At 37.3% G+C, this 12,086-nt stretch overlaps 2 protein-coding genes across 2 annotated transcripts; one reads left to right on the top strand and one right to left on the bottom strand.

The window, feature by feature from the left end:
- The first annotated feature begins 438 nt into the window (after positions 1–438).
- On the top strand, positions 439–1,191 carry si:ch73-303b9.1 (uncharacterized). Its single transcript, XM_062987186.1, has 2 exons — positions 439–454; positions 560–1,191. The coding sequence occupies exons 1-2, from the start codon at positions 439–441 to the stop codon at positions 1,189–1,191; spliced, it is 648 nt and encodes a 215-aa protein (XP_062843256.1).
- A 638-nt stretch (positions 1,192–1,829) lies between these two features.
- On the bottom strand, positions 1,830–10,146 carry ift52 (intraflagellar transport 52 homolog (Chlamydomonas)). The gene is made up of 14 exons (XM_062986524.1): positions 9,871–10,146; positions 9,602–9,761; positions 7,897–7,984; positions 7,542–7,671; positions 7,375–7,450; positions 7,203–7,274; positions 5,623–5,749; positions 5,357–5,443; positions 5,206–5,274; positions 4,320–4,474; positions 4,138–4,225; positions 3,433–3,541; positions 2,489–2,634; positions 1,830–2,399 (listed from the first exon to the last, which is right to left on the bottom strand). The coding sequence occupies exons 2-14, from the start codon at positions 9,718–9,720 to the stop codon at positions 2,355–2,357; spliced, it is 1,311 nt and encodes a 436-aa protein (XP_062842594.1). The 5' UTR covers positions 9,721–9,761; positions 9,871–10,146; the 3' UTR covers positions 1,830–2,354.
- Between the last annotated feature and the right edge of the window lie 1,940 nt (positions 10,147–12,086).

The raw sequence follows: 12,086 nt of genomic DNA, 5'->3' as shown, positions 1-12,086 counted from the left end.
CATCCAAAAAAAACCACCAAAACAAGTAGGTTGGAAAATTAGAGCATGGTAGTTTTAAAAATTTATTTTAATTTACAAAATACAAATACATTTTAATGCCAAATATAATAAAGTTATGTATTATATATTATGTTTACTTTTTTTTAGTTGTTTTACTATTATAATGTGTATATAATGTATTCTAAGTATATCAATTAGTACTTAAAAGAAACTTACAATAAAATTAATTATAGTAAATTACCTTATATGTTATAACAATAGATAAAAGTATTTTATTATATAGTACTTTAAGCTATTTTATTTACTTTTGGACCGTTTTTTCTGCAGTTAAACCCCCCTAACAATAGATGGTGCTTTAGTTTGTATTTACAGGAAATGACCTAATTAATCCTGTCTATAAATACAAGCTGAACCTAATTCTCATAATAAATCTAAATCATGGAGGAGGAGCATGGTAGGCCTGGTAAATGCAACACTCAAATAGTTTGTACAGTTGATCCTTGTTATTGTTTTCTTTTACTTTGTATGATTTACAAACCCTTTTTTTTGTTTTTTTTAGATGGGGTTAGAAACTTTAAAGGTCTGTCCATGTCAGAACTGGATCGGGGCTTTCTGGCAGATTGCAATCTGTCTGCTTTATCTGTTGAAGGAATGCTGAAACCACCTAAAGGCATCGTAGTGGAGTATGCAGAACTCAATCCCACCCTACAGTCTTCATTTAACCAGTCTTCTACTGTTCTGTCCCCTTTAAATATCCCAACCAAGGCTGCTCTCCTGTCCCCAAGCATCAACGTGTCTGGTACTGGCATTACCAGTCTGGTGGAAGGGAAATCCTCCACACCTTATGAGAAGATGACCTTTCAAAAACCAGTCGTGGCCAGCACGTTGGACCTGTCCTGTATAGATCTGACCACGTCACACCCCTTGTGGGAAGTCTCGCTCATCAAACCCTCAGTGGAAAGCCCCAAGCTGTGCTTGGACTCCAGTAAGATGTCATTGTGGAGTCCCAGTTACCAGTCTGGACCGCCAACACTGGCAGAGATTTCCTCTCTGAACTGGTCTGGAACACCACCACCAGAGGGTCAGAGAGCATGCCGGGAGTTTATGTCTCAGGATTCTAACCTGCGCCATGCTGTATTAGATCTGACCGACGAGCAGCAGAAGTGTCTGTCCAGAAACCTGGCAATGTAGGGGGCATTCTGATGAGCACTGTAGGTAAGACCTGCCATAATGAGGCACATGTACGTATGTTTCAAAGTCTTCAAACAGAATCCTCTTATACAACACAACATTAGAAATGAAACCAGCTATGACTTGATTCTTTCCATGTTTGTTGGACTATGTAACATTTAAGTGAAAAACTGAAACGTATGGACAAAAGTCTTTCAATGTTCTCAATATATTTGAAGTTGATGTGTTTCCCAACATGGTTAAAAGATAAAATGGCAAACTAGTGTGTCTAGAATTTTGGTATAGAGGGAATGGGATAAGTTTTTGTTAAACACTGGGGTTATTTGTACGAGTGGTTGAATAAACCATCTGACTTTTTGGAATTCCAAATGCAAAATGCATCAAACTGACTTGGCGAAAATGTGTTTTATATGTATTGTAGAATCTCTTATAGAATTGTGATACATGTAATAGATTTATTAATATATCAAACAGTGAAGCACCCAAAAAAGTGAAAAATAATCATTGTGATTTAATGTTTGCAGATGCCGTGGAGACTCACTGCAACGTCCTAATTAATGTAAATGTTTTATTGTGATTGAAAATGTATGTATATTTTTGTACTTTAAATAAAGATATATTTATACACGGAGTGGTGATTTGAAGGAAAGAGTTAAAAAAGTTTATTTAGAATTTAAAACCTCTACATATCATCTGCTCAGGAATATAAACATTTAATTGTACAGGAAAGTATGGACAGACTATTTACATTCAAGCCTGTATGCATGTTTTTAACATATCTGAATCCCCAGAATCATTGGATGCTGTGCAGTAAAACACCCTGGACGCGGGGCCTCGGTCATCCACCTCTTTTAACACAGCCAGTGATGTCTGTATGTAAATGAGCACTTGGGTGGTACAGAGTTCTATTACACTAACCTACCACTGCTAAAACCAGGATTTGAATCTTAGCTGTGAATCTATCTGCCGGCCAGGTGTCTATACAGACATAATAGGCTATGTCTAAGAAATATGCCTGAAGCTGTGCGATGACGTGGCCAGGATATTCCTGCCTTGCAGCAAGTGTTTCCCAGTGAAATCATACGATTAAATTAATAAGATTTAAAGTGTTGGTAGATCTGTATTCGGTTTTGTTGTGCATGGATACAGTTGAAGTTATAGCTTCAGAAAGGAGAAAACCCTGTCTGTGCTGTGTCTACATCATGCTCCTGTAGAAAAAAAAAAAAGCAAAACAACAAAATATAAAATCATTTAAAATAAACATTGTGAAAAATTATTTTATGGTAAATAAACTCACCTGATTCAGTTTTTTAAACTCCACCACCTGAAAAAAGATGTGCTCCAGGATGTATTTGGCATCTCTGTTGTCTTTGTCTAACTTGCCCGTAACCCCCAAGATGTCTCCGCATTTCCGCACATAAAACTCAAGATCATCATCAGTGCCTAGAACACATTAGACCAATGTGATTTCAGTCTACTAAACAAGAATTTCTAGACATTTCCAAGTAAACAAACTGTCTCATAACATCATGCAAGTCTAAGGATGGATTAGTGGGCAGATAAACAACTTGTCTATGGCACCACATAGATTCAAGGTCTCTGCAGTAGTGGGCTAGCAGTCAGCAACAACCAAAATATTTTTGTATTTTCATAGATCTCATCTAACCATCTATCTGATAGGGATGGCTGAACAGTCTAGCCACTGGGAGGTGCACTTGTCTGTGTGCTCTCAGTGCAGGTCCCAAACCCAAATAAAATAAAGAGGGTTGCATCAGGAATTACTGGTGTTACAAAATCTGGTGTAAAAACTGTGCCAATTCAAATAGAAGGACCAGGATGATTCATGTGGCAATCCTAAATAATGGACCAGCCTGCTCCTAGGTTTCCATTTCAAATAAGATAGGATTCTTCATTCTTTATCTGCTCCAGCAGAGTACATACAGTTAGATTAAATAAAATAGAGTAGAATAATTGACTATATAATGACAATTACTATTATACAACAGTATGAGAAATTACAACTATATAGGAAAACACCATATATATATATATATATATATATATATATATATATATATATATATATATATATATATACAGTATATATACAGTATATACAGGTATATACTGTATATGTGTGTGTCTAGTATGTAATGTAAAGTCAAGCGCATTGAGTTGTGTGGGGAGGGCTGTAATTAAAATGCATAATTAGGGGTATAAATGTCTCATGTGGGAACTCACATTTGTTCGAAAGCTGAGCAAGTCGCACTTTTTCAGATGAGAAGGTCTCGTCAAGGTCAAAGAGGTCAAGCATGGGAGGGGGCAGGACCTTGAAGACAGGCTGGAAGACCTGGACAGACAGATCATGCATTGTTTCAGAGACATGGCTAGGAATGTTAGGGCTGAGAAAGCTTCAAGCATTAAGACTTAGCACATAGAATCTTCAACCAAGCTGTTTTTGTTATAGGAACTTATAGTAACCAGATAACTTTAATAATACATCATTTATTACCACCATGGAAAAGGAAATTTTGGAGTTTTTTGTAGTATTTATACCAAATAAGATGATTAAAAATGTTTAGTGAGGCAACCTGCATGTCACTGCTGATATCTGGCAACCTAAAACTCAGCATGTGGCACAAGTGTTGAGAAGATCTGGGCATCCTACACAAATGCCCCCAAGATGGCTTGGTAATTTCTAGTGATCCCCTAGGAGGAGCAGGATAGAGACGACTGAGCTGACCTTCTCAGCTTGTCGCCACTGTGACCCTGACCAGGAAAAGTGAATGATAACTAAACTTAATAAATAAATTTATCATTTTTTGTGGGCCCCTGTTTGGTTCATGGATCTGGGAATCATCTACACCTTCCACAGCATTCTGTATGTACCAGTTCTGACTGTAACCAAGCATTAGAGAGTGAAAATCTCAGTAGCAAATGACTTACAGCAGGTTGCAGAGGTGGTAGCGGCGTTTCAAACTGCGGCGTGATCAACTGCAGCGGCTCATGCTTGACGTTCAACTGCTTGTAGGAACTAAAAAGGACAGTTCAGATTAACATTTGTTCCATTTACTGTCCACAATAAAATCAGTACAAGAGTGTTTATTGGAGCTAAGGAGGTGAGATACCTAATAACACTGGGGAGGGAGTCTGTGGACAGCCTAAAGACAGACATGTCGAAAAGAGAGGTGAAGTCTCGTGGTGGCTCGTCGCCCTCTTGAAGACACACTCTCAGACGTTCAGATAGAAATCCAGTATCTGGCAGCATGGTGTAATCTGTAATCTGGTGAAACAGAAAACAAGCCATCTGTGTATTCTCCACTACTCCTGCTGGCACCTTGACCAGACAAAGCTTTTTTTTACAGCAGCAACGGAGCAAAACAGCATTCATACTTCTCTTTCTCAGACATGTTTGATCGTATCTCTTGAGCACCTGGCCAGGCTGGTACTGTTTTTTAACACCATGTCTGCCCTTGGCAGGAAAGGTTGTGATATGTCTTTTAGTCGCTATTCTGTTTTATTTAGTGAAGTTGTGTCTGTTGTATATGTTTGTCTATTATATGTGTTGCTTTAGTTTTGTTCTTGACAGGAATTTTAAGAGCATTTTTGCTTTTGTGTTGTTAAATAGTTCCGTAATGGTCTTTTCTGTTAGGATCTGTCGTCTCTCGTGGTTATAAATGATACTTTTCATGATTAAACGTTTTACTGTAAGCTGTGTTTGCCGAGTGGTCTAGCGTGCTTAATTGCTGCGTCGTCTGAGTGCCTAGTTTGTGGGGTCTGATTAACAAAAATGATCAATGTAATTTCTTAACAGCCACTTTATTAACCAAGGGGGTTATTTGTCAAACAGGGCCATTTGGTGTTGGATAACTGTTTCGTTTTTATGAATACATTTATATTTAAAAACTGTACTGTATGTTTACTTGAAGATCTGAAATCAAAATAATAGAAATCAATAAAGGGGCAAATACTATTTTAATGGCACATGCTGCCCTGCAGCAATCTATAACTCACCTCTGGATCTTCAGCGTCTATTTGGTTAAGATGAATGTTTTCAGTCATCAGCCATTGAAACACAACATCCTGCACCAAAAAAATAACGTTACATATGTGTGCAACATGTGATATTTTCTTAACCAATAACATGCGGTCACTATAAGCTCACCATTATTTTACTGTTCTCCTCCTTGTCCAGGTACTGGTCACTAAACATGTGGCATGAGCCCAGCACTCCCAACTTGCCTGCATTTTTCTTTCAAAGAAATGCAGAGATACATGTAAACTTCAATTGAATTAAAATAGCTATCAGATGATGAAAAAGTGTGTAAGAAAATTAGGATAATTGCAAAATACAAACACTTTCAAAATGTGCAAAACGAGGATGCTACAACATATACTCCACTTTGCTAAAATGCTTTTATTGCTACCAACCCCGATGTGAGAGAGGGCCAGAACAGGTCTGTTGAGAGGGAAGCACACAGAGCCGGTGGACAGAACCGCCACAGCAGGCTTAATGACACTCAGCGTGGCTCCATACGGGTACACAAAAGTAAGAGCCCTGTTAAAAGCACAGAAAACAGCATGTTTTAAAGACCTTTTTACAGCAGCCTTCAGTAACCTTTATTACACAGCCAAATGTATGTGGACACCTAAGCATGAGCTTGTTTGATATACTGTTTCAAAAGCATGGGCATAAATGCACCTATAAAAGCCAGCATTCATCTGGGAGGGCTTTCTACAAAATTTCAAATGTGTCTGTGAATATCTGTGTCAATTCAGTAAGAAAAGCATCAACAAGGTTAGCCTGCCAAAGCTGTTCAGTGAGCTCAGGCCACTGGAGTTTCTCTACACTGAAGGGGCACATACATGCTAAAACAGGGAAGTCTTTCCCAAAATGTAACAAAGATGTTGGACGCAGATACTGATAAAAAATCTAATATAATTCATGTTATAATCCTGCAAGCACTAAACGTGGCAGAAACACCTCACCTTAATATTAATATTAGGAAGAGGTATTTATTTGAACACCTGACCATGAGCTTGTTGGACATCCGATTTAAAAAACAAATGGTATTCAAATAGTGTGACCTTTACAATGATCTTTTTTCAGCTATAACAACAGCCACTTATCTGAGAAGGCTTCTCACAAGACTTTGAACTACATCTGTGGGAATCTTTGCCCAAAAAAAGAGCATCTGTATAACTGGGCACTGATGTTGGTCAAGAAAGCTCCAACTGATGTTCCAATTCATTCCAAAGCTGTTCAGACCCTGCTTTGTGCACAGACGCAGAGTCATGGTGGAACATGAAAAGGCCTTTCCTTACCTGTTGCTGAAGCGTTGGAAGCATATATTTTACATTTTTATTACATTTTCGGCATTTAGCAGACGCCTTTATCCAAAGTGACTTACATTACAGTTACAGTCTGAGCAATTGAGGGTTAAGGGCCTTGCTCAAGGGCCCAGCAGCAGCAACCTGGCAGTGGTGGGGCTTGAACCAGCGACCTTCTGGTTACTAGTCCAGTACCTTAACCACTAGGCTATGGCTAGTGTTATTTTAGAATTATTTTCTATGATATAATTCATTTATTACACAATTGTCGCAGCTGAAACACATTAATCCAGTACGTAGAACAGGTGTACCAATACTTTTGGCCATATAGTGCACATTTATGGTGTAAAAATGTGGACATAGTAGAGATAAACATCTGACTCTTGGCATAATTCAGAAACGATTAGTCAATATGTTTAAGATTTGTTGTGACTATAACACATTCAATAATTAGAAAGGGTGTCCCAATACTTTTGGCCATATAGGGCACATTTATGGGGAAAAATGTGGTAAAATTATGCAATATTGCAGGTGATTCCACAGTGTTCACAAACTTTTTCATTCCACGGTATTCTTGTTTGGACTGCACATATAGCATTCAGTACCCCAAAAACACTGTGTTGGCTTTTCTACATGACTATGTTGTGCTAAATACAAACCGTAAAAGATCCAGAACTTACTGTGTATTGTTGGCAGGACTTTCATCATCAATCACCCCCGTTACCGCTTTGCCGGCAGCACGGCTGATTTCCCTGCCAGACACAAAGAATTCATTAACATACCCATCCTTTCTTAAGTGGCCAATCAGACAGTATTTTAAAAGCTTCAGTAAGGACTTTGTCTGATAAAAACCTGTTAAGGACGCCGTTGGACACGAGTGCTTCTTTGGGGTGGAAGTATTTGTAATAAACGTTTCTCACGACAGCATCTGGAATGTGAAAGAAATGCTGATTGGACGCCTAGTGTATTAAACATTGAAATGCAAAATAATAAAATGCATCGACTGTTAAATGGCTTACCGCTGTTCACCATGATACCAAACTCCTCCAGAAGGAAGTTGATATTTGTGCCATTTTTTACTTCTCCTCCTTCTCCGAGCATCACAAGAATATTCCCACCACCATGGAGGTATTGCTTCAGGACTTGCAACTAAAAATCACATCAAAAACTGAAGCATCAACATAAACCTTTGACACTTGCCAAGCACTTTATTAGGAACACCTATCTTATATGTGCATTAATTGATCCATGATAAGCTACACCTACCAATCAGATGAACCTTGTGATTGTAATTACTGACCGTAGCCCATTTGTTGCTCTGTACACTTGTCTCTAAACAGTTGTAGTACATGGTACGTGTGTCTACCAACTCACCTCTGCCTCAGTAAACTTCTCTCGAGGGCCGACAGTAATCCACAGCTTTACACCATGCAGTTTCTCTGCAGTGATTTCCTCTTTAATGCTGAGGGACATTAAACAAAACATTGATATTCTTAATGCTTATACACATTCCACCCATACAGTCCAACAAAGCAATTTTAGGCAAATTGTTTGTATATAGGACATGATTAGATTGAGACATGAAGAGGAAAAACCCAGTAGAAAATTAAAATGTACCAGTTAACCAACACAGCAAAACCAAGAATGATACTACCACCACAATGTTTTACAGTATGTACAATGTTGTTAAGTTTAAATGCCTTACTTCTTCTCCATCACACATAACTCTGGTCATAGTAACTGATTTAAACTTAGTTTATTTACCTTATTTTACTTGCTGCACAGCCTGACAATAAAACAAAAATAAAAATTGCAGTGCGCAGCAGGCTACACTAATGACAATTCGCATTTTTATTCTACAACTCTAATTAAAAGAAAAGGTTGGGACAGTAGGGTGCACTTTTTAAATAAAATACACCTAATTTAAATGTCTGCAACTCATGAGACAGGGACATGTTTACCTTGTGTCAAGAAAGTTAAACTTTCTTGCTCGACATTACACTTTAAGTGATCAACAATGCTGGACCTCTGTTGTCATACACTGTGCTTTATAACGATCCGAACGTTTTCAACAGCAGACGGGTCTGGACTGCAGGCAGGCCAGTCTAGCACCCGAACTCTATTACTATGCTGTGACAGAATAGTGCAGAATGTGGCATGACATTGTGTGGCAACCTCTCTTCATATTAAACGTAGGGTGGCCACATTCATAGTCACAAAAAGGAGGACATTACACCCCCAAAAGGAGGATGTCATAACAGGAACAGGGGGACATGATACTGCAACACACAGAATGAAGCCATAACCCATATAACAGAGTTTTTGACCAACAAATTACTGTTTTACTCACCAAATGATGTGTCTACTTTTGATATATTTGGCATTTTCACAGCGTTCCTGAGCATGAGAGCTGACTAACTGACTCAGGTAGAGGTGTATGCAGAACAGAGCGAGCGGGCGAAATTCAACCACCCAATCACAGACTAGCATTTAGAGGGTCCGCCCACGATAGGTAGCACTATAAGCAGTCAATGAGGCTGTTAAACCAATGAAACACAAAGCATTTGTTTTGACATGTACCTGAGCCAATGACAGATAATATTGATCAAAAACGTAACCAGTTCACTCCAAAAGGAGGATTTTTAAGTGTCCGTCCTAGCGTTGCATGGGCGGAGGACTGGCAGCTGAAAAACCGGACTGTCCGACCTAAAGCCGGACGGCTGGCCACCCTAAAAACGGCAGTAGACATTTCTTCAAAACTGGTAGTCATATTTAGTGTATATTGACAAAAAAATCTAATAATCTAAGAAGACACCACAATAAACACTGTTCTGTGTGCCTATGAAACACAGATCACTGCTGTATACAGTAAAGTACACATTGCAGGTATTATAATTACAAAAATCTATGTAAAAGCTTTTATTATCGTTTAAACGTTTTAGTCATAGAAAGCTCTCCCATGTATTGAAAGTCTAAAAAAAGAAACTAAAAAGCTTTGATATAAAAATGAAATTTTAAAAAAGGGTGCTAACTATCTTCATTAGTTTTTTTGTTTTTGATATAAACAACACGTTTGTACCTCTGAATCTTCCACTGTGTCCTCAGTCTCTTCTGTAGGGACTTGTAGCCGGTGTTAGCAGTGAACAGTTCTCTTTTAGAGGAGTTAAAAATAATAGTGCTCCGTGTTTCCTTCTCCATCTTGCATTCATCAGCTTTCCGTTCTATCTGAACACGACATTCTATAAGCAATAAAAGAGATTTTAATTCAGAACAAAAGCTGTTTGAGACTGTTTGTATGTACTAATAATGTGTTCATGTTAACAGTTCAGGACCAAAACAAACACTTACTAATAAACTGTGATGAGGAATGTCACTCTCTTCACAAGTACCTAGCTAGTTGGCTAATGCTAGTCAGTTAGCAGCTAACGGATCCATAAGGGTAACCAGCAGTGCGAGTCGGTCACTGCTCGAACAGTTCTGAGTTATTACACATTACAATCCAGAACTCATCATTAGATTATTACAATAATTATATTTATTTAAATAAAAATCGTACCCACTAGGTATCAACCTCCTCGCCGTGCATTGTGGGTAACATCTAAAGCGCAACAGTAGCCATGGACGCTTCTGCCATAGAAACACAAGAACGCTCCACACAGTGCAGAGTGAATCTTACCTGTGAACCGATTCTTTTTAACGAATCAATTGAGTCGGATTATAAATTCAACCAATAGAGTCGCATTTATTTCGTTAATCTTGTCGTTCACGGACCTCTCACTTATTCATTCGTTCATTCTCTTTATAATAACTGCTTTATAATGTCACGGTCGCGGTGGATCCGGTGTTCTGTCGATTTGTCCTACCCTATCGAAACTTCCTACCGTAGCGCAGATTTATAGATCTATCTGTCGATTTGTCCTACCCTATCGAAACTTCCTACCGTAGCGCAGATTTATAGATCTATCTGTCGATTTGTCCTACCCTATCGAAATGTATTCCTGTAGTAAATATTTAAGTTTTATCGATCTATTCTTATTAAAATTATGTCTATCATATTATAAATTATAGGTATCTTATTATAACTAGTGGTAGCACATCTCGATAGGTATGTATCTTATTATAAACAATAGGTAGGACATCTCGATAGGTATGTATCTTATTATAAACAATAGGTAGGACATCTCGATAGGTATGTATCTTATTATAAACTATAGGTAGGACATCTCGATAGGTATGTATATTATTATAAACTATAGGTAGCACATCTCGATAGGTATGTATATTATTATAAACAATAGGTAGGACATCTCGATAGGTATGTATATTATTATAAACAATAGGTAGGACATCTCGATAGGTATGTATCTTATTATAAACTATAGGTAGGACATCTCGATAGGTATGTATCTTATTATAAACTATAGGTAGCACATCTCGATAGGTATGTATCTTATTATAAACAATAGGTAGGACATCTCGATAGGTATGTATCTTATTATAAACAATAGGTAGGACATCTCGATAGCTCTATATCTTATTATAAACAATAGGTAGGACATCTCGATAGGTATGTATCTTATTATAAACTATAGGTAGCACATCTCGATAGGTCTATATCTTAATATAAACTATAGGTAGCACATCTCGATAGGTATGTATCTTATTATAAACTATAGGTAGCACATCTCGATAGGTATGTATCTTATTATAAACAATAGGTAGGACATCTCGATAGCTCTATATCTTATTATAAACAATAGGTAGGACATCTCGATAGGTATGTATCTTATTATAAACTATAGGTAGCACATCTCGATAGGTCTATATCTTATTATAAACTATAGGTAGCACATCTCGATAGGTATGTATCTTATTATAAACTATAGGTAGGACATCTCGATAGGTATGTATCTTATTATAAACTATAGGTAGCACATCTCGATAGGTATGTATCTTATTATAAACAATAGGTAGGACATCTCGATAGCTCTATATCTTATTATAAACAATAGGTAGGACATCTCGATAGGTATGTATCTTATTATAAACTATAGGTAGGACATCTCGATAGGTATGTATATTATTATAAACAATAGGTAGGACATCTCGATAGGTATGTATCTTATTATAAACAATAGGTAGGACATCTCGATAGGTATGTATCTTATTATAAACTATAGGTAGCACATCTCGATAGCTCTATATCTTATTATAAACAATAGGTAGCACATCTCGATAGGTCTATATCTTATTATAAACAATAGGTAGGACATCTCGATAGGTCTATATCTTATTATAAACAATAGGTAGGACATCTCGATAGCTCTATATCTTATTATAAACAATAGGTAGGACATCTCGATAGGTATGTATCTTATTATAAACTATAGGTAGCACATCTCGATAGGTATGTATATTATTATAAACAATAGGTAGGACATCTCGATAGGTATGTATCTTATTATAAACTATAGGTAGGACATCTCGATAGGTATGTATCTTATTATAAACTATAGGTAGCACATCTCGATAGGTATGTATATTATTATAAACAATAGGTAGGA

The sequence above is a fragment of the Trichomycterus rosablanca genome, chromosome 24 (genome assembly GCF_030014385.1).
Source record: "Trichomycterus rosablanca isolate fTriRos1 chromosome 24, fTriRos1.hap1, whole genome shotgun sequence".
Lineage (NCBI taxonomy): Eukaryota > Metazoa > Chordata > Actinopteri > Siluriformes > Trichomycteridae > Trichomycterus > Trichomycterus rosablanca.
This window is presented reverse-complemented; position numbering and strand designations above follow the sequence as displayed.